This window comes from Ammospiza nelsoni, chromosome 1, assembly GCF_027579445.1.
Source record: "Ammospiza nelsoni isolate bAmmNel1 chromosome 1, bAmmNel1.pri, whole genome shotgun sequence".
Classification (NCBI taxonomy): Eukaryota; Metazoa; Chordata; class Aves; order Passeriformes; family Passerellidae; genus Ammospiza; species Ammospiza nelsoni.
The window spans coordinates 50632584-50651854 of NC_080633.1; the positions used below are offsets into that span (position 1 = coordinate 50632584).

Here is a 19271-nt window from a genome sequence, read left to right on the forward strand (position 1 = left end):
CTATGTTAAAACTGTGTCACTTTACAAGCATTTATTCCATGGATACACATGTATTCAAAGTTTGAACTGTAAGAGAATTTTATGACCATGTAATAAACCTCAGTAAAGGTCGTGTACTGTAGAAACACTGAGAGCTTATAAATCATTAATGTTACCAATTCCCTGTGGGTTTTGAGATGATATAAAAAAAGAAGCAAACCAGAGCTTTATGTAGAAAGAGCACTCAGAATCTTACAGATCTATGGAGACTAATTTGGCCCAAATATCTAGGCCAAAATATTTGCTGCTGTACAAATACAAAGGGGTAGGAGAAAAGTGTCAAGAATGATTAGCTAGGTTTAAGTACTACAACAAACAAAGAAAATATTTTTTGGAACTTAAATAAATTCAATCACACACATTCAAATGCTGTTCACACTGCCTGCTACTCCCCATTGCCCAAACTCAAAGACAATTCCAGCTGATTTGCAATTTCAGAGATATTAGGTCTTCTCATTTTTGGTACTGTTCACGATGGATCATCTAAGGTAGTGCTTATCTTGCTGAAAACACACATAGTAGGGAGTCCTAAATTAAATTAAAAAATTTTTGGTGGACAACATCAGGGAATCACTTTTTGGGTGTAATTGTAGAGAACTGATTCGAATTAAAACGGATGACAAAGCTTTGACAAATGACCAGCCAGAATGCCAGCTCTTGGAGCACTTGGCTGCCTAGGAAGGACACAAGTACACATGTATGAGAAGGACATACTTTATCCCATATCCACCTTTACATTTCTGGACATGTTTCACCATGAAATGCCCTAAATTCATGAGACCAATGGAGATTTTCCAGCTTCTATTTTCAAGACAGGCAAAGTTTTATTTACATGGCCAGAAACAGCCTATATTTGTATAAGATAACAGGCCACAGTCTAAGTTTTCCTGGGAGGTGAGAAAATGAAGAGTTCTCTTAGAAATATTAAGACTCCACAGGAGGGCATTTAAGCACTGCTTCCTAGAGAAAATATTTCTGCATGACGATGAAAATAAATTCTAGTTAAACTCCACAATAAATTTAATTATGCATTATGAAACAGGGTTAAAGGTGAAGGGAAAGTCTTAAGAATGAGAAATGACAATATTTAAATTGAATGTTAAACAACTGCAAAAGAATGGATTTTTTTTACTTTAAAAGTTTCAGAAAAATGACCTAGTGGGTCATTTTTTTCTCTTGGGTCTCTGAGGAAAACAATTGCACATGAAAGGGAACCTCAGGAATTTGATTAACTAAAGGAAAGATCCCTACCCAGATCTGAACTGAAGACTGTAGTTTTGTTACCCTCAGCATAATCCAGTGAAAAAATCAAATGAGTCTGAAACAGTACTTCTGGCAGTACTTGGCTGGCTGGCTGCTTTTATTGAAAGGACACTTTTCTTTCTCGTGTTTTGCTGGTAGCACTGGAACAACTGTGATAAGCAGCAAGTACAAAGTCTTGATGTTCTTCGGATGAATCTGTATTTCCCCTTGAATAGCACAATCTACAAACCAGTGCAGCACATAAAGACATGCTGTGGTAATAGATGTGGAAATACAGCAGACAAACTTTCATGTGTACTGAAGGCACCTTTAGGTACTGCTGAAAAAACCTTAAAGTCTTAGATGGTTCAAGTTTTGATTTGTATTTTCCTTACCAAACATATCACAATTTATTTGAAAATCATAAGAAATTAATAATAATAATATAAAAATGTTGGTAGATATGTCTAGCAATACAAGCAAAAAAAAAAAAAAAAGGAAATGTAGAAAAATCAAGATATTTTCACTGGTTTTCTAACCTTAGTGGGAGAGAAGTAATTAACAACTCAAAAGGGAATTGCCTAAATTTCAGATCTGTAATCCCACCACCGAAGCCTCTGGCAGAATCATTGCTTCAGGAGTTTTAAAAGACAAATTTTTGTATTTTTCTGAGAGCACTCTGGCTGGGTTTTGTTTTTTGGTAGGGGGTATCACTGATGTTAATTTTCATTTGATATAGTGTTTTCACTTTCATTAACATGTAAGGCAAGTCTCTATATAACTGGAATGTTGTCCAAGATAGAGTAGGAGTAAATTGTTTCTACTTCCAGTAGAGGATTCAATTCTAGTTGAACCTTTCAATAATTCAAATACATTTTGTTTGGTGATTTTTTTTTTCTGGGATACTTTCCAGCTTACCTATGTATGTTAGAGTAACAGCACTGCAGATCTGTCTGAGTGGACACATTGCATATCCTACTAGAGAACTGACCTCAGACATAAGTTTAATGTGTAACTGGAAACTGCACTGTGAGGCTGTGCTATTTTTTCCCTGAAACTCAGGTGGTACCCTTGAAAAACAAGTTCAGCATGTTGAAAGAGTCCTCAATTTGCAATGTAATGAAAATGGATTTAGCGTGCTCATGAAACAGTTAATTTATTTTCATTACAAGTGACAGTTCTGAGTCACCAACGTGCACAGGTGATGAATAAGAAGTGCTTAAGGAATACAAACCCACACCTTACCAAGGATAGCAGCCTCTAAGCAGTGACCCTGGAAGTGGCTGTGTGGTTTAGATAACTACAGAGTGGTTTCAATACAAACCCAGAGTCACAAGAAACGTGCATGGCCATCCCACTGTCTGAATAAATAAACCAACTCTGCTGGAACATTCCAAAAGGAGCAAAGCCAGGAGTGATAAGCTAATGAAACAAAGCATCAGTAATGAAAGCAGTAATAATGAACCATAATCAATATCACTGAAAAAAAGAACTCAAGGTATATTTCCCCTGAACACATATGCATGGTTATATGCATACAAGCTCAAAAAAATGTCAATGCCCTGATGGAAGAACTGAGTTTTGATTTGTTCCTGAACTTCTGTTATCTGTCAAGGGGACATTTTTTGTCTGTCTCTGCAGGTTCTACAAGCACACTGCTGATACTGGTCTTCATGAAAACTTAGCTTAGAAAGAACCACAGTCAGTGCAGCTGCTTCCTCCTCCACATTTTGAAGATTACAGATAATAGAAGTAATATACAAGAAAATGATTCATGGCTCAGAAATCAAAGTCTTACTGAGAGGATAAAAACTGTACAGCCGAGGAGATGGAAAAAACATAAATCTGAGCTGTGTAAAAAACATCTCCCCTTTAAATTCTGTCTTTGCTATAGAGGAAATGGGACAAAAGGAAAATAGACTCAAGGAGAAAAGCAAATCTAGAGCAGAATAGTCAGTCTATTCCCCTCTGGGCTTATAAAGAACAAACTCAAATCAAAATCCTTGGAAGTCCTTGGGAAGAGGATACTCTTAGCAGGTAGCAAATATAGAAGCTTTTTGAAAACTGGTATTTTCCTAAGGGGAATGAAAAAAATTCTTCAGAAGGTGCCAGAAGCCACAAAAGTAATTTTGATTCAATATGATTATCAATAAAATCTCTGTAGCAATAGCCCCACCATGGCAAGCTAAGTTCTTCAGTTTGGTTTCAAAAGAAATTACCAGATCTGCTTTTGAAGCCTTGATCTACCACCTCAGGCTGAGCTTAGACACAAAAACCCCCTCAGTACACTTGTGTTTTGGGAAAAGACTCAAGGTGCCCCTTTGCATTACAGTGAAATAGCATAGAGAGATGGACAAGGTATTTCTATTACCGGTTGGCCCAGGTTAAATGCAGGGCTGCTGTGGAGTCAGCTAATAAGTGTTAGAAAAACTGTAACAGGTCTGTAAAGGGATTTTAATCAGTGTCTCAAGGTTAACTGAAGAATAAAAATTATTAATTTGTCATTCTATTGCGCCCTTTTTTCTAGATCCTGCACAGAATAACTTTACTTCAGGGAAAACAAGAGTAGTTCCCTTATCCAGTATTACTGTGGAGACTAAGGACAGGTTTTCTTTATTTATACTTTAAATTCCAGTTCTGCTAAGAGGATATTGAGATTGTGCTGATAAACTGCCACTGTCATTCTGTAAGTACAACACTCACAGAGCTGTGGGTAGGAAGGAGTGCTTTGCTTTAAGTCTGTGTAGAGTGGACATCTGCTGAAAACCTTGCTTGATTTTGAATCATTGCAATACAGTGTCAAAACCCCCCACTAAATTAATTTCCTCTTTGTGCACGTGTTCTCTATGAAATTGGATAAGTTTGCTTCCCTGGTAGATCACCACTTGGAAAAATCATTAGATATTAAGAAAGCATTCCTCAACACTAAAATGGCAAATAGAAAAGAGACATCCTGCATATTTATTCCAAGGTGTAAAATAGGCCCCAGACCAGATTTATGGGATTTTTGCCACAGTGACTGGATGAGACTTCATCATTCTGATAGAATTCAGCCACTTAAGCAGATCTTTAGAGGGGTAATAAAGGCCCTTTTTGCTGACTGCTTTTCATAATGCAAGTAGTGTTTTGTGAGGCGCAGTTAAATATGAAAAATACTTCTGTAACACGGAGGTGTGTAATCATGCATAAACCAGTTTTCTGATCCTTATCTCCAACAATAGCTACTATTCAAGAACAGCCTTAATTAGGTAATAAATTAGGCAAAAATAAAAATGCGATCGTCATTTATGGGACCAAAATAAAACCTATATTTCTGAAAGAAGAATACAGTTATTTTTGCAACAGGAAAATAGTTATGATTCTGCAATCTTCCTTGTTTTGTGTCAAAACAAATTGCACTGAGCTGAATGATTTTCAGGTTTACTTTGGTCAGTCAATAGTGTAGGAACAGTTAATTGTTGTGGCTTCTGCTGATTAATGGATCCTTGAGAATTTGATGAGCATGGGAAGAAGTGAATTGTATGAAATGACAAATATCTTTGCTTTCTTTAATCCTCTATGCTCTCAGATATTTCAGAGCTTTCAGCTGTCTCTTTTTAAGGGCTGCAAAGTCCATTAGCTCTATGGCACCCTTACTGTTGTACTCAGGTACAGCTGTGAATTGGCCCAGGTGACATGTCCCTGTCCCTAGATGTTACAAAATGTTAGCTATGAGGTTTGTGGCAAATTAGTCCACAATTCTTCTGGGAAAATATCACTTCATGTGCTGCAAAACATCACTGGACTATGGATTAATGCAACCCATGGTATGGACAACCCTCAGGACAAGACAAATTAAAATGTCACAGTATTGGCTGCAACCACAATGAGAAATTCTTCTAAATAGGTAAATATTTATTTGGCTGATTACTTTTTCTACCCTCCTTGCAAGCAAAACAGAAATTTGTATTTCTTAGTCTTCATAGCTAGAACTGAATTTCATTTAAACATGCAACTGAATTTAACTGAACACATGAACTGTGCTGTGATGACACTCAACATCTTTAGTACTAATAATGTTGGTTTTGATGCATGCAACACACACACTCACACACACACACACACACACACACACAAATAAATTGGTTTATGGTTTGCTGTTGCTGTTTTTAATCCTTTCCCAGAAATTTGGTACTTTGGATCTTTCTTCAAAATTGGAATAAAAGCACAGTTTAAAATTTTGGAATTTTCTCTGGAATGGAAACCTTGTTTACCACAAGGTGAAACAGCAGCTGTTGCATACACTGAAGAAAGAATACAAAGGGGAGTGCTTAGTAAATGCACTGGGAATATAAAACAGGAGCTTGGCAAAGGACTGGGGTCTACACTACCTCCTGTGAGAAAAATTATACTAGACTTTTGACAGTAATATATGGTCATGGAAGGAAATTCAAATTTATTCATAGGCAAAGTTTTTCAAAAACTATGAATCATATCTGTAAAGTTCATGGAGAAAATTAAATTAATCAGGATGGTAGGAATACACCCGTTCAGTTTCCCAAAAGGCTGTGTCACTCAGTCACACTCTAATAAAGGCTATTGCCTGCTCAGATGAAGTTTCATTTATACTAATATTTAGAAATGGCTCACACTTTAGAGACTGACATTTCTAGAAGCACTCAAATTCAGAATATGAGGAATATGGGTGCAAGAAAAATAATATTTGTTATTTTTTGTCATCAGTTGTAAGAGCCCATTACAAAAATGTTTATTGAACATAGATGAGACACAAACACAGACTGACCTGTGATTGGTCAAACACCATAAATAACAAGCAACAAATATATGAGGTGAATACTTCTGCATCATGTCTATCTTACAGGCTGAGTTATAGTACTCTTTATTGTGAATGGGTTTTATATTATTTATAGATCACACAAATATTACTTGTTTTAAATTAAATCAGACAACCTTTGTTTACCGCACCTATTATAAGAGAACTGCCTTAAAACACAGAGGACAAATGAAATGTGTGTCAATTGCAGAGTCTGAAGTTTTGAAGTGTGATTTAGAAGGGTCTTAAACAGTTGCTCTGCCTTTGCTAGTAAATTTCACCTCCTGAAATATAAAATAGACTGAAGCAAGACTACAATTTTCCTCAGTGCATTCCAATTTTGAGTGTGTGTGCAGTGGAAATTCATACATGAAACTGATTTACTCTATCAGTAGATGATCAGACTGGAGGATGTACACCCCTTATCATCACTCAGCGTGGAAACCAGAGACTGCAACAAAAAACTCCCAATGCTTTTCGTGGAAACATCTAGTCCTGATACAGTTAGCATCTGGTAACAATCTTGTCAAACTTTGTACACTTACAGCCAGAGATTACAGTGATGAGTTTTGCCATCATTTATAGAAGCACAGTAATGATAATGATGCTGACAAGAGTGCCCAAGAGAAGCACAGATGTGGAGAGATATTATTATGCAATCTGTATTACTGCTCATCTACATAAACTTAGTTGAATAATCCAAGTTGCCACATTTACCATAAATTAAAGAAGAATACTGATATTATAAATGAAATGGTAAGCCATTATATGTGTATTTTTATAGACAAAATTTCTCAGATCACATTATACTTCCATGGCAAAAGGCCTTTTGAGCAGACAGCCATAATTTCCCGTGGAGTGTCTCCAAAGTTACCCCTTTCCAACTGAGTTTCTACCCAGGAGCAAGCAGAAGGAAACCAGAGAACTCACGATCTCCTTGGCAGCGCACGGGACCCACGGACACCTTGGCTTCAGACCCAGGCCGGTCCAGGTCTCCAACCACCACCTGGCTGACTGGTAGGTGCTCTTTGTAGGACAACATCCCACTGTCTTTCCTCCTGAATTACAGAGACACAAAAGGAAAGCAATTGTGAAGCCTATGGAATTATTTTCCTTGATCTAAGCACCAAACAAACAGGTATGCAACAATTGCATGCAACTCAAACCTCATTTTAGTTAGCAAGACCACAAAAATTCAATTTATAGTCATGTCTTTGAGCTCCTCATTTCAACTGCAGCAAGTAACCCAGTGCTTTTTTCATGCTTAGACCAAATCACTCTGCACAGTTGCAATATTTTTCCTTTATTATTTCAAGAGATGAACCCAACTGGCATAGAGTGTTCTTTCTTCCAAATAGAAAATGAAATAAGCAATATTTAATGGGGTACTTTGTCTCTCAGCTGGTTTGCCTCTGTGGGGTTTTTTGGTTGCAATATTTTTTTTGTTGGCTTGTATTCTTTGTTTTGTTCTGTTTGTGTTTTTATTTGTTTTTTCTGTATAAACACACACATAAAAGGCAAAATTATGAACACAGGAAAAAATGCCCTATATATAGTGTTAAGATTATAAATTTTTGACAGAAAAGAAAGAAAGAGGAAACAAATTCATCTATTTCTCTCTCTTTTTCCCCCTCTTTCTAGCTTTATCCTGCCATGTAATTGGGTATCTAAAGCAAGGAACTTTTTGATCTAAAAAAAAAAATCAATTCCTTTGTTCAAAAATATCACAGGATTAAGGATGAATTCAGTATCTAGAAAAGTTAACTGAACCGCACAATATGACTATAACTGAGAACTTGTAATGATTTCAGGAAAATGAAAGCCTTTTTCATCTCTAACTTGGATGAGTCCAAGATCGTACTCATTATGTTGCTAATAACTGGGCAGCGCAGCAGGGATCTGCACGATCTCTGGTAATGTTCAGAGTCTTACAGCAGGACCAGCACTGTTTTCCTGTAGCATCTCCAGTCATCACCCTTATTTGGTCCATCTGAAGAGATGGAAACTGAAACATTTTTTTAAAAAGGAGCACAACTGAATTAGTTAAGAAAATAGCCATCACATTTTCCAACAACAGCTCACTGGAACCAAGTCTGTTCTCTGTGATGAAGAGAGTAATTAGAGATTTAATTAGTAGAGTTTTCCAAATAGCAGGTGACTGTTTTACTTAATCTGTGCGTTCTTCCCCTTCAGACAACTTGCTCCTTTGTGTAATGTGACTCTTTGAGTTGCTGAGATCATTAGCCCTCTTTGGATGGACACAGCTGCAGCAGGTGCTCTGTCGGTGAGGCTGCTACAGGACATTGATAGAAAGGGACGAAAATGGAGAGCAGGAACCCTGGCAGGCTGCTCCTGCACATTGTGATCATCCCCAGATCGCCATGCCCTTTACAAAGCATCCTTTTCATCAATTTGGAGACAAGCAGTATAAGAAAAGAAAGATTAAAGGACTTTCCATTTGAGAAAGAAAAAAGTGAATAACAAAGGCAGGTATGTAGACCTAATCTTTGTCACTGCTAAAGACTGCATCCTTGGGACCCACTCTCTCCTAATAGACGATAAATGTAGGTCATCACTTTACTCTTTATGAGGTTTTCCTCTGAGACTGGCTTTCTCTCCTGATTTTTTCTCTTTCAAAGAACATTTTAAAGTTGGACATATCCATTTAAAATAAAGAATTCTTCGAAGAGTGGTAAAAGAAAATTATTGGCATTTCCCTTCCTTCCTTCCTTCCTTCCTTCCTTCCTTCCTTCCTTCCTTCCTTCCTTCCTTCCTTCCTTCCTTCCTTCCTTCCTTCCTTCCTTCCTTCCTTCCTTCCTTCCTTCCTTCCTTCCTTCCTTCCTTCCTTCCTTCCTTCCTTCCTTCCTTCCTTCCTTCCTTCCTTCCTTCCTTCCTTCCTTCCTTCCTTCCTTCCTTCCTTCCTTCCTTCCTTCCTTCCTTCCTTCCTTCCTTCCTTCCTTCCTTCCTTCCTTCCTTCCTTCCTTCCTTCCTTCCTTCCTTCCTTCCTTCCTTCCTTCCTTCCTTCCTTCCCTCTTTCACAAAACCAGCTAATATTTCAGCTCCAAATCACGATGTGAGAGGGCAGCAGTTTTCCTGTCACCAATAGCTTTCACTTTCTTTGAAGGAAATAGAAAGGAGCAGTAACAATTTTCTCCCTCTTTACTGATAATTTTTACTCCTTTTAATATTTTATTTATGCACTTAGAGTTTAAAGTGTTGCCATGACAATAATTGTTAGAGTTTTTTTCAGAAAGAGCCTTATTTTCTGGTCATCACTTACTTGTGTCATCATTGTAGCATTTTCCCTCATAATGAAACTACTGAGGACTGGGAGTGTTGAACTAAGAGTTGAGAGAGGTGAATTGCCTTTTCACCAGCAGAACCTGGGTAGTTCTTTCCCTCTTAACAAAAATGGGATAATGATGATTTTTGGGCCACTCATGTGCAAATAAGACAAATAGACTCAGAGACTGAATGGCTGTGTTAGGCTTTTCTAACATACTTGTAGTTCCTCTGGACTAATAATAATCAGTGCTGACAAAATCAAAAAAGTTTTAAACTCAAGAATGATTATTATGCTTGACTTTGTACAACACACTTAGAAATAATCACAGCTCGAACACTCAATTCCTGCAAGTGATAATGCTTCTTCTGACGGTATTTAAAGACTTTGCACATTAATAGGGTGGAGAAAGTCTCTGAAGTTTTTCCTCACCAAAGAAAATCCCCTCAAGAGAATAAAGATTGAATTCAGAGAGTGTCATATTCCTATTAATAGCCAAATGGGAGATGAATGAATCTGATCAAATCCTGTAATTATTACCAGGAGATATTGATGAAATCTCAGTGTAATTTTCTATTCCTAATTTCTTTTCCTATATATAACAGTCTGCAAAGTGCTTCAGGGTGCCTTTGAATGAAAGTAGCAGATATTAGTGTGAGATTTATCATTGTTTTGATTATGATCATCTACTTAATCTTTATAAGCATTCAGTAGTATGTAAAAAAGAAATGCATTTTATATGTATCAGTAAATGACATATTCAAAGTAATGATAAGATCCTATATCATTATTAATTTGTTTATATAATGATTTAATGCAACCAGACTACTGCTACTGGAGTAATTCATTTTCTCTGATTTTGTTAGACATCACTTAATTATCAGCCCAGCCATACAAAATAAAACAAGTAAGAATGTACTACAGGTAGGAATGGACTCAGTTTTAAAAGATATGGTTTCATGACTTGAGGAACTGAAGTTATTTTGATAATACAAATAAAACACCTACTGGACTGAAAATGAAGTGTTAAGCACATATAATTTGGTGATTAATAGTGGTTTGAAGAATGCAAACTCCAAAGTATGACAATTTCAAAGGTATATAATTTTCCACTTCTCACAAGACCCAGGTTTTACTATGTGAGCACCTCTGTATAAATCCCTGCATTTCCATAATCTGAGGGAGGTATAAAGCAGTTTAGTCCACTTAGGATCTGCAAACCAGTGCCTGTAAAAACATTGTGAAGGGCACAGGCATACTAAATGCTGGTATTTTCTCTCATCCAAAAATATCTAGCAAGAATTTTATTTATATTAAAACTACTAAGCAGAATGAATATTACAGAGAATTTAATGAACAATGCAACTTTGGCAGCAAATGTAATAATCTGGAAGTGAACTACTTGGAAATAAACAAGATATAATTAACAAAAACTAGGGCAAACAAAAACTAGGATTGAAGCAAAACGAATGAAAAAAATTTTGACAAAATTTAGCTAACTTTTTAATAGTCATGTTATGGAGCATTAAAGCCACACTTTTGGATTCACCCTACACCCAGGGCTCTGCCCTTTGGAATTATAAACTGCAGACCATATACTCTAGGACAAAAGTTTTTATTTGCACTGGGTTTTGCTGTTTTCAGGTATCCTTACAGCTCTTTTGTCCCTTTCCCACGTCTTGTCACGTCAGATGCCCTTATATGTTAAGTTGGAGCTAATGACTCACCCTTGATTTGTCTGACAAGGGGTATTATGGAAAATTCCTCATTACTGTACAGGGTCATAAAAACTGACAGAAGGTCATAACTCAATTTAATATTTTTCAATACTCTGGCATTGGACAGGATAAGATCCTTGGAAATATGTGTCTCCTAAAAGCAAAAGAAGGAGGGACTTTTACAGTTAAGACTGATCTTAAGGCAATTAAGCTTTTCTAGCATGCATAAAATATTTTTACTTTTGAGGCCACTCACCTCCTGAAAGGCTAAACAATTTGATCAAAGATCATCTAATCCCAGCCCCCAAATTACTGACATGAATCCCTACTTTGGCTTCTATTAGTAAAGATGAATTATGCTAAAGACGTGAGGCTGATGGTGCAGCATTCATAAGTAATCCTGGTTTAGAAATTACAAAGGATTGAGTTGACTAGATCAAATTAATTTAAGGGGAGATACACTGAGAAATTGGTCAGAAATATGTCTCATTTAAAAAAAATCCATCAGGAAGGAGACTGAGAGAGTTGACACTGGTTCTACAGATTCTCTTGCCTGAAAGGACTTCTTGACTTTCCTTTCAAATGGGAATTTGTGAGAAACTGAATAACCACAGAGAAAGGTGAATAATAGAGAGAGAAAATGGGGCTCTGCTTTCATTTGAACAATATGGAATCAGTTTCCAGTGAAAATCCTGTTCTCAGTATTTGCTCATATTCCAAAAGACCATTTGAGAGAGAAAGTTTCTTCAAGCAGAGTGGCACCTCTTAAAATCTTAATTTCTTTAGTGCTATTTTGAAGCAATAAAAGAAATGTATGGATTCTCTTCTTTTGAGGTCCAGCAACTCTTCTGACTTGACTTTGAATTTTTCTTATTTCTATACTGAGATATTTTTAGAAGGAAATCTAGGAATTCTACCATGCTCTAACTGATCTTTGCATCTGTCAACAATTTAATCAATTTTATGTTGGGGTTTCAATTTTTTAAAGTAAGTCAGGGAACATATGTGGCATTTCCTTTAGAAGAAATGCTAAATTGGGATGCCCCTTTCACCTTGGATAATTACAGAGACAAGATTACTTGGGATTCAGCTGAAGCCAAGAAAAGAAACTTCTGTGAATGTCGAGCTGGAAATGGATGACATGGAAATTTTTAAAGGAAAAATTGACATTGGAAAGGGCAATACATTGCTCAAATATTTTTTTCCTGTTAGTTCAATCTCATTTGGCATTTTAAAATCAGTATTATTTGTTCTCAAAATATTTCAAAATCAGAAAATTAGTTTAAAAAAGAGTAGTTTATGAAAATATTAAAAGTATCCCACAATTAACAATGTCCCAAATGTTTTCTACTCATCCTAAAGTTTTAAATGCTTTGTTTTATGACAGAAATGAGAAAACTCTCCTCTGAAGAGGTCTAATCAATTGAAGAACAATAAAATAATGCCCCATTCAGCTACTCAACATGCCCCAGGAAGTGAAAGTCTTTCTTTGTATATCACTTTGACAAAGAGAAACCTACATTTCTTCCATGATCCCCTCACAGATGCTGAACTTTTATATGGAACAGCAGGCTACTGCAGCTCTGAAGGAAAAAAATAATAAAGAACTCTACTATTTTCACTTGTTTAAAAACTACCTAATTTAAAACACCAAGAATTTTAATTACACTTCTCTATATCTGAATGCATTACAGTGATGGTAATATTTTGATGTGTGGACACTAGAATATTTTTAATATTTTAAATATTTTAAATATTTTTAATATCTACACTACTCAAAGTACTGTTGGAAGCTCTGTGCAGATAAATGATGAATTCTTTGCTGCATCTATTCTACTAACCACAAGTCTTTGGATCACATCCTATCAAACTATCAGACCAAACGTACTTCTGGCAGGATTTTTAGGGCACAAGGATCTGTATTGGAAGAAATATTAAAAATCTCAGAGCAGCAGCTCAGAGGCTTCATTTCTCTGAGTTCTTGACAACTTTGACAGTTTTATTTTGTATGACTGAAAGAGCTAAATAAAAATAATTGACTATGGCATGACAAAATAACAGATGGCTATAGTTAATGCTGACTTCAGCCCCTATATGCCAGTTGAGTTCAATACTGTACTGAAGTGCATAACTTTGTGTTGAATTTGGTCCAGAAAACTGAAAGAAGTATGGTACTTACTGCATCCAGAAAATGTCACTAAAACCCAATTGCATGAGCATCCACCACTACTCCTACCCTCCCACTGGCACTTCCTGCAGTGCTCATCCTCACAGGGCTTCCATACATATACCTCGTACAGAAGTGAAACAAACCTATGGCAGGCCCATTGGGAATATATGGATGCTGTGACTTAGCTCGTGTCCTGAGTTGCTTGTATAACTTTGACATAAAATGTTTTGAGAAAAGGTTTATACTGATCACACCCTGGCATGAAGTGCTCGATTAGACAACCTCACAAAATCTCCATATGTATGGTAAGAGTGACCAAAGGAGGGCATTGAAGCAGGTCAGGTGTCTGGAGCACAAGTCCTGTGAGGAGCAGCTGAAGGAGCTGGGTTTGTTTAGCCTGGAGAAGACTCAGGAGAGACTTTATCACTCTCTACAACTACCTGACAGTAGGCTGTAGAAAACTGGAGGTTGGCATTTTCTCCCAAGTAACAAGGACAAGGGGAAATGGCCTCCAGTTACAACAAAAGAGACTTAGATTGGAAAAAAATCTCAGAATTTTCTGTTTGGGTGTGACAGAAAATTTAAGTTACTTGCTAGACGCCACATAGAAAAAAGCATACCAGCACCCCTCTTCTAAATAATAATCTAAATAGCCAATAAAAAGACAAAACATAGGAGAAGTAATGCCACATATTCTTAAAATTCCATGTTACTATTTGACTATTTATTTCCTTTCTGTAAAGGCCCCTACCACATCCGTACTGATTTTTAAGAAAACTTAGGTATTTGAGCCTATTTTTCAGTAAGCTTTCTCCATTCTACCTGACCTCAAAGTTTAATTGTGTCAACCACAACATCTTATTTTCTGTATCTATAATCAGTTCACATTCCTTAAATACTGTATTTCAAGGGTATTGCACATAATCTGTGGCCCCTCAAAAGATCTCAGTTTCAGTCCTTAGAGGCAAATATCACATTGTACTTTAATTTTGTCACCAGTCTCAGCCCCAGAAGATTGCTTCCCATTTTACTTTCATGAGTGAGTGGAAGAAAGCAAATCCCCAGCAATGATTCTTCTTTCAAGGTGGCACTTACCCCATCAGGACAGACGATCAGTTTTATTTAACCTTTCTTACATAGCACACAGCTTGTACATCTGTAGCTCTTTTCTCCTCACAAGGATTTCTTAACCTACTGCTGTTTGAAGCTGTAGGTTCAGCGATCCTACAAATTGTTAGTTTTTCTTTCTACTTATCTAATAAGTAGAGAAGTTGTTTCTAACTGAAAACCAATTAGTAAAAGTAATCTAAAAATGAATTCTGCATCAGGACTGTGATTTTTTGATGTTGTTGTAATAATTTGTTAGACCTATGAAAAGTAAAACCTTTAAATGATCCAGTGAGTAGATGGGGAATAAACAGCTATTTAAAATATGCCAAAGTCAAATGCAAGAATAAATTTGTAACAACTGTCACTAAACAAACACTCTACCAAAATGAAACCTTAAAAGATTATCTACAAATTGTGCTATAAACAAAATGAATGATGTTTCTGTGTCTACTGAGGAAGGAAAGTGGGGTCTATTATAATGAAAGCACTCTAGTTAGAAGAAGAATTAAATATCCCACTACAAAACATTTTAAATGTACACACTTTCATCAGAAATAATTATCTGAAACTGAATGCTCCAAGATATTCAAGCACATTTAAAGCAATGGTGCAGCATAGAGGTAATTAACAGATGTCTGTATTCATGATGTAAACACTTTGCTATCAAACACAAGCAAAACTAGGATACTTTCCCTCTGCTAGTAAACACACATATATCTCTTAGATATATGTGTGCACATATATCTCTTAGAATTGATTTAATTTCAATTAGATTCCTTTTTTAGTGCTTTTGCTAAAAGGATGGATGACCTTGGTTTCAAGTGATATGCAAATTTATCTGTAGGTTAATTTTTTCCTTACCTTTTTGTGTTTTTGTGATATCATTACCTCTTGTCTGTGGGTGTGCATATCTCCACACACAGTGGAGTAACTGGAGAAATGAGAAAGGGTACTACACAGGGTACTTACTGAAGTTTTAAAAAAATTGTAATTCCTGCAATGTGTTCAGCTGTGTCAGCTCCAGAGGCAGCTGGGTTCTGCAGGACTGTACACAGAGGTTCTCTCACTGCATTTACACAAAGCATTGTGAGAAAACTGAGTGACAGAGATTAGGATTTGAGCCACAGAAAAGTCATGGTATGCCACACTGTGTGCTAAATATTAGGCCAAATGCAGATGCCCTTGTTTAGAAAAATCTGTTTTGCTGCACTGACTGTAGAATGTCAAGCATTTGTTTAGCATTTTGTTGATCACACTTATACAGGATTAGTGACCTATTCATTAGCCAGATTGCTCCACTTTGTTGCTCTGGTGGGTTTTCATTATCCTTTCTGTTAGCCTTTGAGCTCAACTTTCCTTACATTACATGTCATCACTTTTTTCCTCAACAAAAGACTGGCACAAACTTAGCAGAACTCACCATTCATTTCCTAACATAATTCCATCCAAGCTCAGCCTGTCTCTTCCTAGCACAATACTGGATGAACTCCCCCAAGACTTTTTCTACCAATTCTGCTGTGACAGCCCTGACTGCATGGACTGAAATGGCTCTGGGCCACAGGTTTCTAACAACATGTGACAATATGGTCATGAATAAAGGAGGATGATGATGAAGTGAGTGAGATTCCCCCTCCCTCTATCTCTAAGAATGGAGCTTTTCAGGACTCCAAGCAATTCTGGGTAGATTTTACAGGGAAGCTGACCCTGAAGCAATCAAGTTGTGCTTCTCTGGTATTTCAGACTGTGACATTTTTTACCAGCGTAAGGTGAAGACAGAAATTAAAATAAAATATAGGTAAAAAAGCCTAAGGCTCACAGTATTCACAGAGGGTGCACTGAGAGCCTTGCACATGCTGAGGTGCATTTCAGTGGCTGAGTATATGTTAATTTGCCAGCTGCTGATGCATCTTTCCTCACAGCTTAAATGTAGCTTACTGCAGATGCTTCTTACCTTAAGACAAACCTATGAGACAAATGTTGTCTCATGGACATAGGGATACCAAGAAATCTATCAGGTCTACCTATAGCAAAGACTATGCATGCAATGAAAGAGAGGTTGCAGCTCTCTGCTACAGCAAGCAGCCACATCATCTAATGTCCTGCAGAATCTAAACATGTTTGTACTAGTTTAATCCAAGAGGGAGCCAATTATCTTTACAGTAGCATCTGTGGTTTTAGCTTTTGGTTTTGTGAGCAAACCAGTCCAACACAGAGATGGTTTTGCTATTGATCAGCAGTGCTTACAGGGTCAAGGCCTTTCCTGCTTCTCACATCATCATGTGGAGGAGGAAGGTGAGATATTTGGGATGATGGCATTTGTCTTCCCAAGCAGTCTTTACACATGATGGAGCTCTGCTTTCCTGGGATAACTGAAGACCTGCTTGCCCATGGGAAGTGGTGAATGAATTCCTTCCTTACTTTGCTTTGCTCAAGCTTGCAGCTTTTGCTTTATCTGGTAAACTGTCTCTACTGCAATCCAAAAGATTTTGGACTTTCTCTCGTTCATCCCAATGAGGGGCTCTGAGCAAACTGCTGTGTGGTGCTTAACAGCCTGCTTAGGAAGAATTTGTCTGTTCTTCCCCAACACTCTTATCTAAAAGCTATTCCAGAATGACATTCTTCATTGAAAATATTACATGGTGAACAGTACTTGCAGCATCCATTTATAGACCTGTTTTCCATGTCTATGTTAAATCTTTTCCTGAATCTGTGTCTGCTTGCTCAGCCTCCTTTGGCAGCCAGTTCCAGGAGTTCACTAATGCAAAGTAGTACATTTTCCCCTTTGTTTAAATCAGGTCTCATCCCAGATAGCAGATTGGTGCCAGCTTTTGCTGTGTTTTTCCTCTGCTTGTGAGCACTGTGTAACAGTGTACTACTGCATGTGAACTTCCCTTTGTTTCTTTTCCTTTGGCAAAAGACAAGAAGTGGTTCCATGTGTATGTAACAATACCCCTGTTCCTTCTAAGGAAGGGCACAAAGGGCACAAACTCAAGGGTACAAAACAGAAATGGGGTCAGCAAGGAAATTATGTTCACGTTATCTAACAAAACACCCAGTCATGGAATGGTTGGGATGGGAAGGGGCTTCCAGGGAACATCTAGTCTGACCCCCTTCTTAGCATTCCAGAAAGGTGTGAGTTAATAGTTTTAAAAGATGTTTATCTTTAAAAAAACCCCCTGTTTACAAAAAATAATAATCTGCTTTAAGATTATAGAGGAGTCACTGATAAGAAAGCAACAAAGCCTGGAAGTTTGCTGACACATTCTTCAGCTGTATCAGTATAATTAATACTGAATTTACATGATTTTTTCAAGATCATGAGGAATTTGGAACCATTAATATATCAAAAGTGGAAACTGAAATTGGCTAAGAATCATGAGGAGGTAGGTCCTACAAGTTTTCAAGTAAATCACTGGAAAATTCTCAAAAAAGCTGAATAAGTACGAACGTTAATTAAAAGCAGGTTGAGCCTTTTTGTCTTCATTGTACAACTAAATGAAAGTTATAACTAGAGATATAATCATCAGTATGTCCATTTCCCCCTACAAACCTGAGCTATTTCAGTCACACATTATGTTTGTCACCTATAAAAGTGCTCCATATAAAAAATGTCTCAGAAGACTGAATCAGCATAAATATTGTATGTAGTAAAAGACAAGATTGGCACATGCATTCAGAAAACACACAACTTATTCAGCAACTGAAGCTGAACTACTACTGTGATAATGAAAGCAAAAAGAAAATAATGTTTTGCCTACATATTGGTTCCTTATAATATATATTTCATCATGTTTTGTAGATGGCAAGAGCAAAACTAACATTGAGTCAGAGAAGAAACAGACCCTGAATTTTACAAAGAACTGCAGCTTGTTCAGACTGCCTACCTGTGGAAAGTGAACCCACTCATAATTCACCACAAAAGCATTGAATTTGTCTAGGAAACAAAACCAGCTGGCAGAAAGAGAAGAAAGTGTTTCCAGATGTTATTCTTTCTCCTGTTTACTGAAGGGGTTTTTTTTGTTGGTTTGAAGGTTTTGTGTATTTTTTTTTGTGTGGAGTTTTTTTTGCCTATTGTTTTGTTCCATCCCAACAAATAAATATATTTTGAATCAAAGAATTTTCTTAACTTGTCTCAGTATCTCTTTCAAAATACTGAAAATTAAAAAAAACAAGGACTTTATAACCAATCATAAGATTGTTGCATCATTTTGCAACTAAATGAGGTCCCCCTAAATTTCAGGAAATCTACATAAGCCAGGAACAGCGCATCATTTCACAAATATTAGTAGACAATAACTGGAAGATCCCAGTATTATCAAGCCTAACCCATGCAAGCCCTGCAACTGGGCACATCACTATTCAGCTTGGACAGCCTATTGGATATACTAGAGGCAAAAAGTTATTCCTTACCCATTTCCTACAAATGAAAGAAGAAATAAAAATCTGAAGCATGCACTAGTAGTGTAACTTTCAATGTCTTTAGTTCAGACTTTTTATCCTCTCTATAACCATAGTGCTCTTCTGTGGCAATAGGAGAGAAAGCTGATTCTTTAAAAAGTTGTTAGAAATATCTGCTTTATTCAGCAACAGCTGGTTTAAATCAAACATTCCAGTCTTTGCAAAGGTGCTTGTCATCCTTACATCACCACATTACATCATGACAGTGGTCAAACACTGGCACAGGCTCTCCAGAGGGGTGCTGGGATGATCATCCTTGGAGGTGTTCTGGGCTCAAACAGACACAGTCCTCAGCCAGTTTGATTCCACCATCCCTGAGCAGCAGGACAGACTACAAGGGCTCAGGAGGCCACTTCCAGGCTGAATTACTCTGTGATCTGATGAGTGTGTGTATGTAGAGATGAGTATGGACAAGAGCTGAGCTCTCTCAAAGAGTCT

The 19271-nt window shown here is 37.0% G+C and overlaps 1 protein-coding gene across 1 annotated transcript in view; it reads right to left on the minus strand.

Annotated features, from left to right (window-relative positions):
- CNTNAP2 (contactin associated protein 2) overlaps positions 1 to 19271 on the minus strand; it is a 1021743-nt gene that overhangs the window by 162805 nt on the left and 839667 nt on the right. Inside the window, exon 15 of the mRNA XM_059493942.1 lies at positions 7025 to 7152. Coding sequence (XP_059349925.1) covers positions 7025 to 7152 — 128 coding nt within the window. The remainder of the gene's footprint in view (positions 1 to 7024; positions 7153 to 19271) is intronic.